The 19300-nt window shown below is 43.9% G+C and overlaps 1 protein-coding gene across 2 annotated transcripts in view; it reads left to right on the top strand.

Moving 5' to 3' along the window:
- Positions 1–19300, top strand: part of MTMR7 (myotubularin related protein 7) — a 105921-nt gene that overhangs the window by 72403 nt on the left and 14218 nt on the right. For both annotated transcript variants that reach the window (XM_004597830.4, XM_058669879.1), the window contains one exon: positions 4754–4886. In XM_004597830.4, coding sequence (XP_004597887.2) covers positions 4754–4886 — 133 coding nt within the window. The remainder of the gene's footprint in view (positions 1–4753; positions 4887–19300) is intronic.

Below are 19300 nucleotides of genomic sequence, written 5' to 3'. Positions count from 1 at the left end.
TGCAAAGGGTACAGTCATCTGGGATTTTTGTGTTTATGCAATTTGAGGTTCTTAGTTTAACCGGTGATAGAAGGAAAATGACAATCTTGTGACAGCCTCTGTTAGGGTGTGACCCACATCAGCTTTTGCTGTCATTTTGCAACCAGGTCAGGTCCCCTCGTTATTCACGTCAAAAATGCTGCTATTGAAACCTGAGAGGCCAAGACAAAGATGATATCCGGGCTAGCCTTTAACAGGCATCTAGAGTATCATCAACTGACTGTTTCATATATATGACTGAAGTAGGGTTGAGCTAGGTGCTCATTTCTGTCTGTTAGTCATTTATCCACTTGGTTTACCTGTCAGTGTGTCATCATTGAGAGTGCCTAAGTGAACTATAGCAAGCCCCTCACCAGTCCACATAGCCTGTAATTGGGAGAAAAAGATCATTTTGCATCCTACACAGGATTGATGGCCTATGTGAAGGTGACTGGGCTGGCCAGCCTGACCTGAAGGCTCTGGCTTAACTAAGACCCACAAGGGGGGATGGTCTCTTAATCACCACTGACCTATGTCAATGCCTACCTGTGTCCACTCTGTCCCTGGTCGGTGGGAACTTCTCTGTCATGGGCAATAAAGTCAACCTCCAAGTGATCAACAAAGCCTGCTCAGGATCTGTCTGCTTCTGCTCCCTACTGCTGTAGATAAAGCTGCATTTTTTAGCTGGTCCTGTTGGTAGAGGGTCCTAAATGTTTTCTGGCCTCTTCTGCTACACTGTATGAACCTCCTGCCTGGCCTAGGCAATTGGCTAACCTTTGCACCATCGCTTTGGTCCTGCCATATCTTCTCTTCCCAATGCTTCTTCTAGAATGTCGTACCCACTATCCATACCCCTATCCTTCCAGATCACTGGAGTCCAGCACCAGTTTTCACACTCCAGTGAAACATTACTGACAAGCTCGGCCCTGCCCATAGGCCCGGGAGTGGGGGTGCTGCTCAGTGGGCCCTGTCCATAGGCCCGGGAGTGGGGGCGCTGCTCAGTGGGCCCTGCCCATAGGCCCGGGAGTGGGGGCGCTGCTCAGTGGGCCCTGCCCATAGGCCCGGGAGTGGGGGCGCTGCTCAGTGGGCCCTGCCCATAGGCCCGGGAGTGGGGGCGCTGCTCAGTGGGCCCTGCCCATAGGCCCGGCAGTGGGGGCGCTGCTCAGTGGGCCCTGCCCATAGGCCCGGGAGTGGGGGCGCTGCTCAGTGGGCCCTGCCCATAGGCCCGGGAGTGGGGGCGCTGCTCAGTGGGCCCTGCCCATAGGCCCGGCAGTGGGGGTGCTGCTCAGTGGGCCCTGCCCATAGGCCCGGCAGTGGGGGCGCTGCTCAGTGGGCCCTGCCCATAGGCCCGGCAGTGGGGGCGCTGCTCAGTGGGCCCTGCCCATAGGCCCGGCAGTGGGGGCGCTGCTCAATGGTGCAGCATCTGTCTGGTTGCTGCCATTGTTCCCCCAGCTCCTGCCCAGCCACACGGGCTATTGTCTGCTGCCCTTTGGCCCTATGTGCTTTCCCTTGTGCACCCAATTACCTAAGCTTAGGACAGCAGGAATAGCTGCTTATTCATCTTTTTTATTCTGTGCAATGGCTGACACACAGCAGGTATTTAGTGAGGAATGACTTAGTTCTTTCTCATTTATGACCTTCTCTGCAATGCAGATGTTTGAATTACCAGATAACAGAGTGATCTTGAGTTGGAAAACGGGGTACTTATTCCATTATGCCTTTTAATTGTTTATACACAAATGTGTATTTTATATATAATGTCTATAAATGTATATATATAATAGGTCCAGGATAACCACTTGAGTATTTACTGCTTGTAACATCATGTTTCCTGCTCTGAGGGTTCACCATTGGATCCAGTAAAATAGATGGAACTCCTGAACAACTGTACTTTGGATGGGAGATTAAATATTGCCACCTTCTGTTCATTTTGGGAAGTAACAGTTCCCTTCCAGAGATCACTATGTGTCAGTCCTTGGCTCTTATTTTATTTATTATTATTTGTTATTGTTTTATAATACAGTTCCATAGGCTCTGGGATTTACCATCCGCCTTCCCAATCTACCCCCCCACTGGCTTCTCCTCTAGTGTTACAATGGGTGGTCCTCTATGAACAGTCATAAGTCCATCGTGCTGTTACTGAGGTATTTCCTGACATTATAGGCATGAACAATGTCGAAGAGTCCAGCACCCTACTGCTAGGATATTTTCTGCTATTTCACTTGGAGTCTGTCTTTGGTCTGGATGTATAGAGACATACTGTACTTTCTCCACATCTGAACATGTCAGTCTCCACTACACTTCTATTATGCATCCCCCTAAACACAGTCAGTGCACATAGTCCACAACAGGGAGAAAAAGGGTAGATTTTCATCAACATGAAGTTAATGAACATTATACAAAAATACTAATGCATTGCTAAAGTGGTTAAAAATAAAATCTAAAGCCTTATAGAAATCGATGCTGCTGCATGCCCCTGCAGCTCTGGAGAAATTACAGTTAAAACTAGAAAATCATTACCTATGAAATGTAGCAAAGTGTTGTTGAAAGGGACAATTACAACCTCAGGTGTTTACAAATAATTAAAGCATCTCTTGTAGATGATCAGTTAATCACAACAGCTTCCTAAAGCAGGCACAAATAATTAGGAAGTATGAAAGGTAAAACTTATAGCAAAATAATTAGATTTGATACCACAAAACTGCACATTGAAACAAAGAAGACTGTCAGTAAGTTTTTACAGATAAGCACGTAGTTAAGCGTGTGAACATGAAGTATTAAAGTAGTAAGAATGATGATATTTTGATTCTAATTTGTCACACTTTGTCAAAAGAGAGCCTGGTATGTGGTGAGTAGGTTTCACTTGAATTCTTCCTGGCTGCTGTAACCCTGGGATGCACTTAGGGACCTTCTGTACAGTGCTTTAACTTTGACATTAAGGGATAAGCCAGTTGTTTTGAAGCGCAATTATATAGAGTGGTGTTATTTAATATTCCCCTGTAAACATATATGCATTTTAAAGCAGGAACATAAGCTACGATGTCTTGAAATCAGTTTATTTTAATATTTTTCTTGAGAGCAGACCCTTGAATCTGATGGCGTGCATGGGAGGAAGGTGAGTCTCGTAGACCAGGATGGGGGCTGAGACCCCGGAGCCGGTGTTGCAAACACTGCAGTGTATGGCAGCAGTGCCCGTGTCGTGTGAGCTGACCACCAACTGGTGACCCTAATGGCAATGGCTTGTCCTCTGCAGCCTCTCTCTCTCTCTCTCTCTCTCTCTCTCTCTTTTTTTTTTTGTCGCTTCAAACTAAAATCTGTGCTCTTTGTAACACAGAATAAATGCAAGTGTGCCTCAAGGAGTATGATCCTAGCCCACTACCATTTCCCCTCCAGCCTGCTGCTATGGGCGCTGCCAGAGGAGGGTATCCTTCCATTAAATTTTGCTTGCTTAATAAAGCTGCTTAAGTGTAAACACCTATCTCAGTTTGTTTTATAAAAAATTGGATGTCTCTGAATATTATTCGCTACCATTTTTCACTTAATATGCTCTGAGCCAATTTCAAGTTTATAGAGTAAGATACATCTGTCATGTACTCTTTTCTTTTTGTTGGCACTTGGTAGTAGCCAAGTTCATTGAGTAACTACAATTTTTCTAGTCATTGCCCTATTGAGTTATTCACATGTTTTCAGTTTTTAGTATTACAAAAAATACTACAGTAAACATTATCTCTATGTGCCAATACTTTAGCTTTTTTCAAATTCTTACAAGTCTATATGGATCAGAGAATGTATGTAATTTAAAAATAGCATGTTTTTGAAAATTACTGCTTTGCCTTATTTTCTTAAACATAGATTTTTTTCCTGGTAGTGGATTCTGAGCATAGGTTTTTTTTCTTATGGATAGAGGGAAGAATGGTAGGGAATACTTTTCTTGGGCTAAGATGATTCCTAGGACAGGAAGCAAAAGTGGAATAAATTACTAGGCGTGGGAGCTTAACCATTCCAAATATGCATGCAGTTCCCAATAAGGCAGGACTTGTTTTGATTTTCTAGGGCTAGGTTTAAATTTGGTCAATTTCTTAACATCCATTGTAATTTGAGGCACTCCTGGCTTCTCATACATAAAATCACAGCCATGAAAATGACCAAAAAGCCCACTGTGTAGGCCTGTTGATTTCAGAAAGGTGTCTGGAGGAAACGTGTCTGCAGATGTAGCATCTGCCTGCTCCCTTTTCATTACATTGATGAGTCCAGCTCCAGGCTTATGTGGGTTATCTGAGGGATCCCTGTGGCTAGTCCATTCCAATTGGATAATAATGTGTTTATTGTTAACATCATACTGGGAGACACAGTAGCTGAACCAACAGAGCTTCATGTCAGTATCTGTATATGCTGATGTGCTAGCAGTCTACATGCTGTGCTGTGGGGGTATTAATTTGGGGGCCATATGACTTTATCACAGACTTCCACATCAGCGTGGTAATTTGCCAGGGACCGGCAGGGGACAACTCTGGAAAACTTAGGACAATGCTACTATGCCAGCAAATTCTTGGAGTTGCATATAAGCCCAGAGTGAGGGGCCTGGAACCATGTGGCTCATTGTTTCTGTGAATTAAAGCCTATTTTTTTTTTTTTTGCATAGCTTTGGAATATTTTTATAGGTATCCATAAATGTTTGGGTTATTTCATGTCCTGAATATAATTCGTGATTCTTCTGTTTTGCTGACCACTGCAGCTTAATGCAATGGCAAACCGTGCTGCAGGGAAAGGCTATGAGAACGAAGACAATTATTCCAATATCAAGTTTCAGTTTATCGGGATAGAAAACATCCATGTCATGAGGAACAGTCTGCAGAAAATGCTTGAAGGTAAACCATTTCCTTATGCACAGCATTAAGAAAATGCAGTTAAATGTTTTGATGCCAGAATGGAATAAGATAGTCTTCTGATTTTAAAAGTTACTGTTTTCCAGTGGTGTTGCTTACAGAGATGCGATGAGGTGGGGAGTGCCGTGTTTCAGTGGCTTTGTGAACATTTAATAGCCTTTCTCGTTTTCTTTTTCTTTTTAACTTTCTAAATCAGTTTGTCACTGTGTGGTTAGCAGTCACAGGTCCGTTATTTGTATTAACATTTAGGAAAGGACTACACAGTGATGTTTTTTCTTTCTTCCTTGCAGTGTTAGTTTGACCCAAATTCAGGACTGGTGGATGATAAAGCAATCCTACATTGAATTGTATCACCAAAATGCCAAGTTGCTAGAAGGGAGAATATTTTGGGCCCTGATTCTCTTTTCTTTCTTTTTAAGACTTATTATTTGTTTGTTTGAAAGTCAGAATTACAGAGAGGGAGGGAAGAAGGGAGGAGGAGGAGAATCTTCAATCTGTTGGTTCACTCACCAAAAATGTGCAATGGCCAGGGATGAGCCAGGCCAGAATCAGGAGCCCAAAGCGCCTTCTGAGTCTTCCATGTGGGTGGCAAGGGCCCAAGCACTTGGACCATGTTTTAGATGGAGCAGCCAGGACATGAATGTTACCTGCTGCATCACGCCAGCAGCTTCCTGATCCTCTTTTCTGAACAGCAGCACCCCCTGTGGTGCGCCTGTACATGGCTGCCTCTGCATACTGCAGTGGACACTGGCAGCATGCTAGCAGGTTTGCATACTCCTGGTGAGAGGACCTTAAGATGATGGATTATGTGAAATAGAGGAGTTATTCCTGTGTCCAAATCAGCCTTGAGTGGGTAAGCAAGCATTGTGTATTTCAAACAAAACCAGCTTCATCTCTTGCGTCTGCTCTTTATGATCAGAAGCTGAGGGAGGAATCAGTTGCCGCACTACGCTTTGCAGTAAGCTCAGAAGGCAGAGGCAGATGTAGACACCCCAACCTCATGCCACGGATGAAATTCCCACTGGGGAATGCCTGGAGAGGTACTGCCATGTGCTAGGGAAGTACGCTGTCTTCCCAGGAAGCACAGGGCCTGGGATGAAGAGGATCAGAGAAAGTACTGGATCGTTTTCAGCAGAAGCACACATTTGCTCTCAGTCACTGATGTGGCTCACTGTTTCGTTAGAATAGTAAGATGTCCTGAGGACCTACCAGTGGGGCTGGGAAAGCTGCAGGGTCACCCTGGCCAGATTCCGTCTGTGTTTCCTGGACTTGTGGTTCATCTCTGTGGTTAGGAAACATTGAACATAACCAGTTAGCTTTGTGTAAATGAGAGCACGGGCTAGTAGTTTCCCTAGGCCCTTCTACCTGTAGCAGTTTGATTCTCGTGTGCAAAGGCTTCAAAACTGAGCATTTAAACAGAAGGACTCCCTACATCTGAAAGAACCAGCGGCCTAGTTCTGTCTCCCTCTCACTTCTCCACAGTTTGCATGATAATGTTAGCTTTTTAAACTTCTCGGCGTGATCACAGGGCACTTTGTCCCTGCTTATAAGCAATGCCTTTTCTATGTTGAATGACTAGATTCCTAGCCTGGTACTATAGTTGTGAAGGCTGTCCAACTTTCATGTGAAAAGGTATTTTTGTTCTTTTTTTTTAATCATGGGTAGAGTCATTAAAAGCAACACATTGAAGTATTTTGTATTTGTTATTTGGCACTTTCAAAAATGTAATTTCTCTTCTGTGCAGGAAATTGTCCCTCAGGATGCTTAGACACATTTGGCTTAAGTTCTTGAATTAGTGTTTATTTGATTTCTCTTAAACCCATAATCCAGCCCTTGTACCCGTGCTCTGACTGAACACCCTTTTCCAAAGGACCAGCCAGCCGATTGGGTCCTGGAGGGCAGTTGTATGTTTCATAAGAGATCATTTCACAAGGGACTGTGGCACTGCTGCATTTGCCTAGCTGTGTGGAGTACAGCAGGCACAAGGACAACATTCTGGATGCATTTCAAGGGACTTGACCAATGTTTGGGTCTGTGCCTTTGCTGGGAAAATTACAAACCATGTGCAGACTGTGCTGACAAGCTGAGGTCGTCGGCCCCACCTTCAGAAGGTTTTCCTCCTTCGATCAGCTGACCTTGGCATCAGGAAGCGAGCAGAAGGTTTGGATAGCTGAGCACTCAGTAGGCAAGGGAGTAGTGCAGTTCATGCACAATTATTTATTTTCTTTTCACTTTTTTTTAACCATTGGTATCGACGTTAGAATAGATTCCCAGTAGTAGAAAAGTTTCTTCTGCCAACAGCGCTGTGATGAGCAAAAGCAGGAGGGTGTTTCATCTAGGACCCAGATCACCACCTGTATGGGTACTGCATAACCCTCGATTTTAATTTTAACTTGGATTTTTCAGTTCTGAACCGAAAGGTTTTTGTGATTATTTGTACCTCTCAGGATAATAAAGTGATGCCTTTCAGTTGCACAGATTTAGTAGTTTATGAAATGCCTGTTAGTGTAGTTTCCCTTTTGATCTTGTGATGTTTCCCCTCAAATAATGAAAAGCATATTCTGTGTTCTTCTGTTGAGGCAGTGGGTAGAGGAGGCTGGAAGAGGCTCTTTGAGAGGCTGAGGAAGTTGCGATCATCAGAGATGAAGAACCCGTCCTTGGCGATGGGAGACAATTATAATAATTCAGTAATGAGAGTTGAAACTATTGAAGCACACATAGTGGACATGCGCATCTCCGCTCCTTGAGATTCCACTCTAGGGAACTACTTTTTTTTCTGCCAAGGATCATTTATAACATTCATGGGCTATAGAAAATTATCAACTTAAAAATGAACCTGCTACAGATTTCTTGGATTTCAGGTGCCACCTGAGGCTGCCTTGGCAGGGCCAGAGCAGATGATTTCACAGTGGCCATATGTTCAGCGCCGTGAAGGACGCCTTTTGGTGTTTAGCTGCTTCAAAGTTAGACAGGTGCTATGGGAAAGATATGGCAGGAACAACCTTTTGGATGTGTCCAAGAAAATGTCATTTTATCTGCAAGACAAGGTTTGTGCCAGGATTCTGCATGAACTGTAGATATTAACGGTGTTGGCTGTTCTGAAGCTCTATATATGATCAACCACCGATACATTGTTCTAACGTGAAAGCTGAGCAGCTTCTGTGTGCCAGGCTTCATATAAGTGACTGGATTTGATTTGCACAGTGAAAATGCATAGTCTATAGTATTATTTATTATAAAGAAGTACTTTCAGAGATTAGACAACAGCAGAAAAAATTTAGAGGAAAGTGTAAATTGGAATAAATGAACATGAGAAAAATGTTTAAACTTGCTCTGGTAGTTAAAGAAATGTGAGTTAAATCCCCAAAGTTCCATTTCTCAAACTTTTTTAAAATAAATAAAAATAGCCAGTATTGAAAAGAATGTGATGCAACCAGTGTTTTAAACACCTCTGTTGTCCCCTGAGTTGCCCCACAGGCATCATTTCTATGAGATGCTGCTTCTTACGGACTAGTTCAAAATTGGGTTTAAAAAATTTTTAAAAATTGACAGAGCTGTTTATTTACAATACAAATAGAGCATTCCTATTCCAAAATTTGAAATGGGCCAAAATCTGGAACTTTTTTGACCCAACATGATGTACAGAAACCTTCAGAATTTTGACCATTTCTAAGATTTTCAGATTAGTAATGTTCTACAGGTAACAGCCTATTGAAACACTCCAAAATATAAAAAATCTGGAATCCGTAAGTTCCAGTGCAAAATGTTTGGGTAAGGGACAGTCAACCTAAAGTAGGATATTTGAAGCTGTGTGAATGTCTCATCATCAGTGCATTAAATAACGTTGCTCTAGGTTGTCTGTTTGGCCTAGCAGTTAAGGTGTCCGTGACCCCATGGGTTCAGTTCCTGGCTTTGTCATCCTGACACCACCTCCTCCTAACACAAGCCCTGCAGGCAGCAGTAATGGCTCAAGCCACATAAAGTGAGTTCCCAGCACCTGGGCTGCATCCAGCACACCCAGTCCTGACTTTTGCCAACATTTGGCCTGTGAACCAGTGGGTGGGTAGGTCCTCATTTTGTTCCTCTCTCTTCCTCTCCTATCCTCACTCTCTCTCTCTCCTCAAATAAACATTAAGAAATAGTTTTGCTCCATGTTTGTGATAGAAAATTTTGCTTCTGCTAAAGTCATAGGAAGAATATGAATATGCTTGGATTTCAAAAAAGTTTTTGCAGCAAAATAAGCTTATATTTTGATTCTGTTTTCCATGAGCTTTTTGCAGAATAATGTTAGTGAAGAATCCAGATTGTAAAATTGTATGCATCCTCTGTTCACTATGCAGTAAATCACAAATGTGAAGAAAGTATAGGAGAGCATGTCCAGAATGACACATGGATTAGCATGCAAAGACCCCTGGTGATCCAGGGCTCTGCCACAGTGATCTGCCAGATGAACCTGTCTGCCTGCTCTTCCCTACAAAACAGTCTATTTTCTCAAGGCCAGCACAAAAGCAAGTCTCCAGTGTTGGAGGTCTGGCCATACTGTTTTTAATTGGAACTTTTTAAAAACACACACAAATCCTTTCTAGTTTCACTTAAAAAAAAAAAAAAAACAAAACTAGGATTTGTTCCTGATGACTTCCATCTTGTTAGAGTGATTGTTCGTTGGTGGTTTTGATATCCGACAGGATCACACATAACCACCCACATAGTAATGATGCTAGCACATTTATGGGAAAATGTCTATAGTGGACATTGTTTACATTTTTAAAGAGCTTATTTATTTATTGAAAGACATTATAGAGACAAGGAGAAAAAGAGAAATACTCCATTTGCTGGTTCACTCCCCAAATGGCCACAAAGGCTGGAGCTAAGCTGACCCAAAGCCAGGAGCCAGGAGCCAGGTGCCAGGTGCCAGGAATTTCTGCTGGATCTCCTATGTACGTGCAAGGATCCAAGGACTTGAGTCAACCTCCACTGCTTTCTCAGGGCATAAGCAGGGAGCTGGCTGGGAGTGAGGCAGCCTGTACACAGACTAGCTCCCATGTGGAATCCCTGTGCTGCAGGTAGAGAATTAGCCTGTTAACGCCACCATACTGTCCCCTGTTTATCTTTTTGAAGATGTATTTGCTCAAATAATCTTCCTTATGACCATGTTGTAGTTATTGGGGCACAGAGACTAAAAAAATTCTAACAATAATTGTTAGAATCAAAATTTCTACCTATTTAGTGTGCATACAAATGTCACACTCTTTGAAAAAATTTGAATTTGCTTCCTTGAAAGACAGAGACAGAGACAGACAAGTTCCCATTCACTATCTTATTCCTTAAACATCGTCAAGCTGGGGCAGGGCCAGGTGGAAGCTGGGAGCCCAGAACTCAGTTGGGGTCTGCTACGTGTTGCCTCCAAGTGTTCACAGGAAACTGAATTGGAAGCAGAACAGAACTCACCCAGGGACTCTGTATGGGCTTTGCGTACAACCACTTGGCCAAACACCCCCACTTAATGCCACTCTCTAAACCCCTGGGCTTTACTGCGTCTCTGAGCCCTGGGTTGATTTAGAAAATGGCCTGCCCTAAGTGTATGAAGACCTGGATTTGGATTCTTGCTGAAGTCTGAGTAAATATGATTCATCTCATTTCCTGTGTTTGTGAAACAATGTAAGCACTCTATTTTCCCTGTTAACTCATGACTTACTAAAGATTCCATAGAAGTTATATAAAGTGTCTTCTAACGTAAGAAGCATGTGCTTTCTTTTAGGAAAAAGAAAAAGATATACACTTGTTAAAGATTTTGTATTTATTTGTTTAGAAGGCAGAGTTACAGAGAGAAGCAAAGACAGACAGACAGAATGAGAGCAAGAGAGAGAAATCAAGAGGTCAAGATCCTCTCTCTGCTTGTTCACTTCCCCAAATGGCCCAAATGGCTGAAGCTGGGCAGGTCTCGGGACAGGAGCCAGGAGCCTCCTCGGAGTTTCCAACATCAGTGCAGGGACTCAGGGATCTAGGTCATCCTTTGATGTTTTTCCAGGCATATGGTCAGGGAGCTGGAGTGGAAATGAAGTGGCTGGGACTTGAACCAGTGTCCATATGTGATGCTGGCACTGCAGGTTGTGGCTTTGCTCCCTGTGACAGCAGTAATATATTTTAAAATCAGCCCTGGGGATGAGTGGTTAAGACCCCAGTTAGGATGTCTGTGTCTCACATTTGGAGTAGGTGTTTAAAACCCAGTTTCAGCTCCTCGCTCCAACTTGGATTCCTGCCACTCATGCAGGGAGCACAGATTGAGTTCCCAGTCCTGGCTTTGGCCTGTCCCAGACCTGGCCATTGCAGGGATTTGAGAAATGAACTAGTGGGTGGTGACTCATTCTGTGTCTCTCAGCCTCTAAAATGAATGCATGAATAGATAAATATTTTTGAAATATAAGTTGGTAAAATAGACAATGAATAAAGTCGATGTGCCTGTGGACTACAGATTAATTCAGCCAGCCAGGCAAGTATTTGATAGGTTGAGTGTCTTCCTATGGGTAAATTGTCTCAATTTCTTTACTCAAAAGCCATGGAATAGGACAGTTCAGTTTTGCAGCAGCTTGTAAATGTTTACCTTGAGATATGGTCTGGTGTGCATTCAGTACAAGGCCATCAGACACCTTAATTAGCAATATGTCAGAACGTGCGCATGTTTTCTCAGCAAGTTGTTTCAAAGAGCTAGTCATTGGCCAGACGTCAGGGTCAATGGAAACAGGCCCAGAGCACACGGGACACAGGCTCAGTGTCAGCTCAGCGATTTGGGCAATGATTTGCTTAAAAGAGGACCAAGCAAGTTCAATTTAAATTTTTTAAGCAGGTTCTTTTTTTTTTAATTATTACTATTTTTTTAATTATCTTAGTTGATTAGGGAACAAAGGGTCAAGGGCTACAGGGTGAAAGTGGGTAATACCATTGTTTCCACACCAATATCATTTTTCCCTGTATCTGGGGTCAGGGAAAAAAACAAAGGGAAAAGCCCCACCCAACCTCCCACCCATCCCAGATCCCCAATGGGAGGCGCGCTCTGAGGGTCCTGCTCAAACGGTTTTGATAGTTCATCAGTTCTGGATTGCTGCCAATCTCAGTTCCAATCGCAATGAACCCTATTCAGAATCCACTGGCTGACAGTCTCTTCATGGTTGGGGTTCTTTGGAGATCCCTCCAACTGAACTGCTGATCTTATACAGGTTCTAAAGTGTAGTTTCTGGCATATCTCTTAAAAATGTGGTTATTGAAGGTGGAGAATGTGGCAAAGTCTGGTGAGCCTAGAGATGTGCTGGGCATCTTCTATGAAGGTTCTGAGACCTGCTTCATTGCAGTCTTGCTTGGGTGTGGAAAGGATGGCACCTGCCTGCTGGTTTTCGTGGTCACAGAATTGATTTCTTGCTCTGGTCTCCCTGCCAAGTCAGGTGCACCAGGCTCTACTGAGGAACAGCCCCAGGCACGCCCAGCTCCTCTCACAGGAGTTCAGTTGTGGCAGTCAGTTCCAATGACCTTTTTGTTTAATGTTGTCTTCCTTGTCTTTATGGGGTCATGGCTAATTTAGTCTGTCAGAAATGTAATATTTCCGTCCTTCATGGGCTTGTCGCACTGTTTTATAGTATTTCCTGTCACGTTACCCACAGATATATGCTGTGAAGTTTCTTCCAGATATTGGGGCTAAGTTTAATCCTTTGTTAATTGTCTGTATTCTGATTATTTTACTGATACTGATTTTCCTCAGTTCACCACCAGATGGGGAAACTAATAATGAGTTGAAAATATGGTCATTTTTTCTTTAAAATTCAACACCGTTACTTGGGCTTCCACCCAGCACACTTTTCCATCAAAGGGAATGAAATAGCTTTATGCAGAAATACCAGTGGTAAGGCCTTGGAGGACCAGTCTTGCTAGAGAAGCAAGTTTATTTTTTTCTTGTCAGACTTTTCTGATGATCAGCACATGGTCAGAAGGGGAGGCAAGGCCCTTCATCTGTATGAGCTGGGGGACAGATTCCATCTTTACTGTCTGTGCAGCACAGACAACTTACTAAACCTCTTGAAGCCACTGCTTCCTACCTGAAAATGAGAAGTAGTAATTGATGCCATATATGGCCAACAGTAAAGCCTCAGGCACAATACTCTGCTTCTAACAGGTGCCTGTAACAGGAGCTACTGTCATTAACCTCTGATAGCCATTCATTAAACCTGTACTATCATTGTATACAAAAAATTGCTCCATTCATTGATACAGAAAAAGCCAGTTTTGAAATAGGGTGTGAAGTTGCACGAGTAGCTGTTGAATGTGTTAGCTGACGGCAAAGCTGAAGACTTCATTTCCAGTGACATTATCAGGGAGAGGGCAAGAGAAAGTGATGTAATGAGAGAATAGTGGCTGTTGCTGCCATTAGACAACACAGCAATGGAAATTTCCGCCCTCAGAATTATTGCTTTGTGTTTTGTTAATCATCAAGGCCAGAGTGTGGACAGCAAGGACATTATGAAACAGGCACTTATAGAAGACAGTGTATACATGAATTGAAAGATAGACAAGGCTAATTGGACTGCAAAGTGAGTTCTTTCCCACGCCGCTGTAGAAGGGGTTTGGCAGTTCAGGCTCCGTTGGCTGAGGATCACGAGGTCTGAAGGTGGACGAGACGTTGGCCTGTGTGGAGTGTGGAACGAGCCCCGCCCCTGCACTTGCTGCAGCGCTGCTGCTGTCACGTCAGCTCGAAGCTGGCAGCATCCTTATCTTACAGGCTCCTGGCCCTCTCTCCAATGCCTACTGCTAGAATCTCTAGCTTAGTTATTTTTAACTACATTTTTATTTATTAACATTTAGGCAAAAGACACCATGGATTCATAGAATACACTGATGCTTTCTTCATTTCACCCTTGCCTGCTTCCTTTCTTTGCTTGCATTTTTTCAGTAACACACTTTCGGTTTACTGTATGAAGAGCTTTGTAAGGATCCAGCTCTTAACCTCTCCACATCTGTCTCGGCCCAGGCTGCACCTGTCTAGTTCCATTTGCCTTGAGTTTCCTATTTAGACTTCATCATCCCTTAAGCTCTGTTTTTTTTTTTTTTAAGATTTATTTATTTTATTACAAAGTCAGATATACAGAGAGGAGGAGAGGCAGAGAGGAAGATCTTCCATCTGATGTTTCACTCCCCAGGTGAGCCGCAACGGGCCGGTGCGCGCCGATCTGAAGCCGGGAACCAGGAACCTCTTCCAGGTCTCCCACGCGGGTGCAGTGTTCCAAAGCTTTGTGCTGTCCTCCCCTGCTTTCCCAGGCCACAAGCAGGGATCTGGGTGGGAAGTGGAGCTGCCGGGATTAGAACCGGCGCCCATATGGGATCCCGAGGTGTTCAAAGCGAGGACCCTAGCCGCTAGGCCGTGCCGCCGGGCCCTCCCTTAAGCTCTTTGTTTAGTTAGTTCACTTTCTGTTCATCTTGGCTCAATTAGTATTGGCTTTTAGTACTAATTGGAGTGAAAAATAATATGGAAAGTGTGTGGGGGGGGTGTCAAATCACACATGGCAAGTTCCTTGCTGTGTCACTAGCATCTGAACCCATCCCTGCCCTATATATTGAACGATGACATCTGCTACAGATGGAAGGTTGTGAGGGTTTGTTGAGAAAGCACCAAGCCCTGTCACTCACAGTGCTGGACATAATATACATGGCCACACATTTGATATTTGAGGCCATTATTTTACATATTCCAGCAGTTAATATTTCACATCTTATGTTCTTTACACCCTGTAATGCTGAGATCACATTACCTCTGTATAATGTGGATTTGCCTTTAGATACAAAGCTCACGTGTGAAACCAATGCTGGTAGGGCGTCCTCACGGGCACCTGCTACTTGATTCTTTACTTATTGTACTACTTATTTTTTAATATACACACTAATTATTTTTGAATATACACACTCCATGTAAATATACGTTTACATAGATACATACCTATTTACTAGTAGCTAGAAACACGTATGTACTGTTTTCTGAACTGCTACCTCCAGCAGTGCCTAGAACAGGTATACAAAACTTAAGCTTCACGGCACTTTACCACTTTATATTATCATCAGATCCTCTAAAACTAAAGGCTGTAAGATGATAGTAGTTGTGGTATCAGAAAGCACACATAGATTCCAGAAAAATATCATGAACAGAGTTGGAAATGTTTTTTTAAAGATTTATTTATTTTTGTTGGAAAATCAGATATATAATATACAAAGAGTAGGGGAGACAGAGAGGAAGATCTTCCAAGTGGCCACAAAAGCTGGAGCTGAGCCGATCCGAAGCTGGAAGGGAAGCGGGGTGGCCAAGACACAGACTGCCACCCATATTTGAACCGGTGCTTGCAAGGCGAGGACCTTAGCCACTAAGGTGTTTAATGAGAGCTGGTTAATGAGAGCCATTGCTGGCTGGCCTGGGCAGGGAGGAGAGCACGCCCCTGGCATTAGGAATTTGAATACAGTACCCTGCAAATCTCAGAAGTTTAGTCAGTGTCACCACATTGGGTTCTAAGTTAAAAAGAGGGAGACGACAGAGCAGGCTTACCTAACCAGCTGCATTGGCCAGGCCGTAATTTGATGGTTTTCCACTGGTTCACCTTTTAGGAAAGTCCCCAAGGGCAGGTGAGCATCATGTGCCATTCTTTGGAGGCTGTCTATCTCATCTCATCTCTCTTGTTTTCTTGACCCTAAAACAAGACAGGAGCAGATCAGTCATTAGCACCACTCGGGGGTGTGTGGGTGGTAATTAAGGGCCATGTGGCCCTTTCATCATAGATTGTAGGATTCCAGACCAATCCCACGGCTCGAGTGGAGATGTCATTTATGCTTCACTAACCTCACCTGGCTTACCTGGAAATACCCAGGGAATATCACCGAAGGCTTTTCTTTGGCTCTGAAGTTGTTTTTTACTTTGTACTTTTGTTGTTTCTATTTGTTTATGGGATACAGTTACCCGCTTAGGTAAAACACGTGTCATGACCTTGGGGCACTAATCTCCCTTTACTAAGTACAGTTCTCTGTCATTTGCGGCATATATCTCTGATGTCCAACCAAACATTGTTCAGCAAAAGGGTTTGTAAATATTGGCTTGGGTTTGGCAACAAGAACAGCCAAATCAGTGATTTCAGCCTTAGCCTTCGTGTCTCTCAACAAACCCAGCAGTTTGATGTTTGTCTAGAGCCCCTGGCACTGCTGGTTAGTGTTGCAAGGATATGCCCCTCTGTCCATGTGTTTTAATCATCTGCTCTCAGCTTTGCCACCCTCTCAGTGGCTTCCTGGCTTAACCACCTAATGGGCTTGTTGTACTCAGTGCTGGTCATCTTAATGGGCTTGGAAATGGGGGCATTGTTAGTGCAGGAAGAAAGAGGCGGAAGAGAGAGATGCAGCCGCCAGGCCCCTGGCTCTGTGAGTGACATGGGGGAAGGATGCGCTGGAATGTTCTCGCTGGCAGTGATTGGAGGGCCTGGGTGTGGGAGCCACTCTGCCTCTTTTGGAGCAGCACATCCCAAGTTCATTAGAAAGTCTGAGACCTTTGCTTTTAAACTGCGTTTCCTGCACCGTGGGAAGAGGTAAGGGAACACAGTTTGTTCTAGGGCAGAGCTGCAGAGCTGGGATGCCAAGAGACTTCTCAGGCCCCCTGGGTATTTTGGGAGTAAATGAGAATACTAAAAAACCCTAAGCCCTATAATAACAGCCTGAAGGTTTGGCCTGTTTAGTTAAGAAAAGACAGGGGAAAAAATGACAGGAGAATGTTATATGAGGAGGGTTTAGAGGAATCAGTTGAGTTCCAAAGAATGTGTGTATTTAAGGATTAACTTGATCCCTTTGGGTCATGACCTGGGATTGGACAGAAAGACCAGACAGCAGGCGCCCAGGGAGTGGTGAGAGCTTAGATCGGGTGCGGGTATTGGCTGCACCTCCTGCCAGGCTCATCCATGTCCTTGGCAGGGAGCACAGAGGTGAGCCAGCCTCTTGGCCTACATGCTGCTGAGCAATGCCCCTGGTGGGTCGGATCTCCACCAGGTGGGGCAGGAAAGGCAGCCCTTAGCTGGAAGGTCTGGCATTCTGTCTTTGCATCAGCTTCAGCTTTCTTCAGCTGTGGTCACTCTTTCTGAGCTCACAGGAAAACTCCAGGCTGTGCCCCGATTCTGTTGTCTAATGGGAATCGTCTTCCTTAGCTTATTCCCGCAGTATGGGCAGGTGGTGGCTCATGTAGTTGAGTCCTTGCCCCCAACATGAGAGAGCCAGATAGAGTTCCCGCCATCTGCCTGACTGAGGCCAGGGCTATTGGGAGCGATTGAGGAGTGAACCAGCACAAAGAACGTCTCTCTGCCTTTCAGATAAATGTAACCTATAAAATGAATGCAATTTTAGAAGTACCAGAGCAAATTGCTTGGCAATGTCAGAGCAAATTAAGTGATATAAATCAGCACTATCCATGGAAATAGAATGTAAGCCACTGTGTGGACAGAGCTTGTAATTTAAAAATTTCTGGTGCTCACTTCATGAAAAAGGCAAAAAGAAATGGGTAAATTAATCTTAGAAATGCAGTTCATCTATCTTAATATATTTCAGTATATGTCCATCATCACAAGAGGAGTTACTGAGGAATTTCCGTGCTTTTTCTGTGCCAAGTGTTATGATTTGATCACACTTTCCACGCACAGTGCATCTCAGCTGAGCTTGGCTGTGTGTCAAAGGCTCGGCGGCTCTGGACGAGCGACTGCAGGATTGGAGTGGCACAGGTCCGTGTGCCGGGGAGAAGCTTGGCCTCCAGTTTACAGCCTGTGAGAACCAAGCAGGGCTTCTGTTGCTTTGTATTTGGATCAGGACAGATAGCACCCCTGCGACTGGGAGGCCTTGGGGAAGTTTTACTATTTGATCATTATTGTTTCTAGTAAAATCCACCTATGGTGGCTATAATGCGTTAACACGAAGTCTAGGCTTGTTTGTCAGAAGCCCTGCACCGGAGCTCTCCCGCTGCTGGTCTCTCCACGTTTTACCTTTCGCGAGCCTCGGCGGGGAGTGGGTTCGATGAGTCTGATAGCTCCTATTTCCCAGGTCAGTAATATATCTATCACAGCTGCCACTCTAGGAGTGCGCATTGTGCCAGCGTGGCACATGTGTGACATCTTCTTTACAACTGTTTGAGGAAGGTGTTTTTTGATTTTGTGAACTAAATGTCCCAGTCCTCTGCTGGGTCCCCAGGACCATGTGGCTGGTGAATAAGGCTGTAGATCCTGTGAATTAACCCCTGTTTCTGGTGGGGCTCAGCAAAACACCCTTTGCTGTGCTGTTCTGCGTCTGCTTTACCAGACAGCAGTCATGGATTCTTTGCTGTGCTGTTGGGCCTGGGTGGGAAATGGTGACCACTGTGACCTCGGAAGGGACAGTGCTCTGCGCCAGACCAGTCCCCGAGTACCCCACTAAGCCACAGGTGCTGGGATTCCAGCTCAGGGCAAACTTTGGAAAGATTTCCGAATCTTGCCTAAATATATTCATAATATGGCTTTCTTAGGTAGGATTTTGGTTGGGAATCTCAGTGTTAATTGTTTCACCATTATTATTATTTATGACCTCAAATTTAAGTACCTGTGCTTTCCAGTATGGCTCTTACATTACAAAAAAGCCAGAGTAAACTCCAATTATCTGGAATGATTGGGGATAAGGCATCTGATAAATATTGTTAATGGTTGCCACGTGTTCCATGTGCACAGCACTTGTGAACAAAGTGGATTCTGGGAGTCCAGGCTAGAGGAATAGAATGTACAACTTGGTCTACTTTGAAAATGGCAAAATGGAGGCTGAAAGAGTCAGGTGATATGCAAGATTACATAGCTAATTACTGAGGAAGTTGAGAGTGGGAAATGGGGTTCCCTTCTGCTGGGGTGTTTAAGCATCACTGAGTACAAAAATATATATATAAACTAAAAATTAACCCTGTGGTCCGTTACTTGACATTGGCTGATTTGTAAGACTTCTCCAAAGCCTTCATAGGTATCAAATCCAAAAATTTCAGATGCAGAATTTGTGCTACATAGAACACTTCCCCTAAAGCATTTCCATGCTTTATGATGAATAAGCTCTTGAAATGCAAGTTATCATATGATAATGCTGTAGCAGTGCTTATCAATGTAGATAATATTGGGGGTCCCAGGTTTTCTTAATTTTCAAAGAGAAAGCCTGATGTCCTAGAATTAGATTTCAGATTAAGACTTCATTTTTAAGTTTCTCACCTATTAAATTTTCTCCCATTCAAAGGAGTTTGATAATTTCCATCTAATACTTTAGGACAGCTTCACCTGTTTTTACATCCTGAGGATTTACAATCCGAAGTGGTTGGATGACAGAGCTGTACCCAGGCAAAT

The sequence above is a fragment of the Ochotona princeps genome, chromosome 11 (genome assembly GCF_030435755.1).
Source record: "Ochotona princeps isolate mOchPri1 chromosome 11, mOchPri1.hap1, whole genome shotgun sequence".
In the NCBI taxonomy this organism is placed as follows: Eukaryota; Metazoa; Chordata; class Mammalia; order Lagomorpha; family Ochotonidae; genus Ochotona; species Ochotona princeps.
This window is presented reverse-complemented; position numbering and strand designations above follow the sequence as displayed.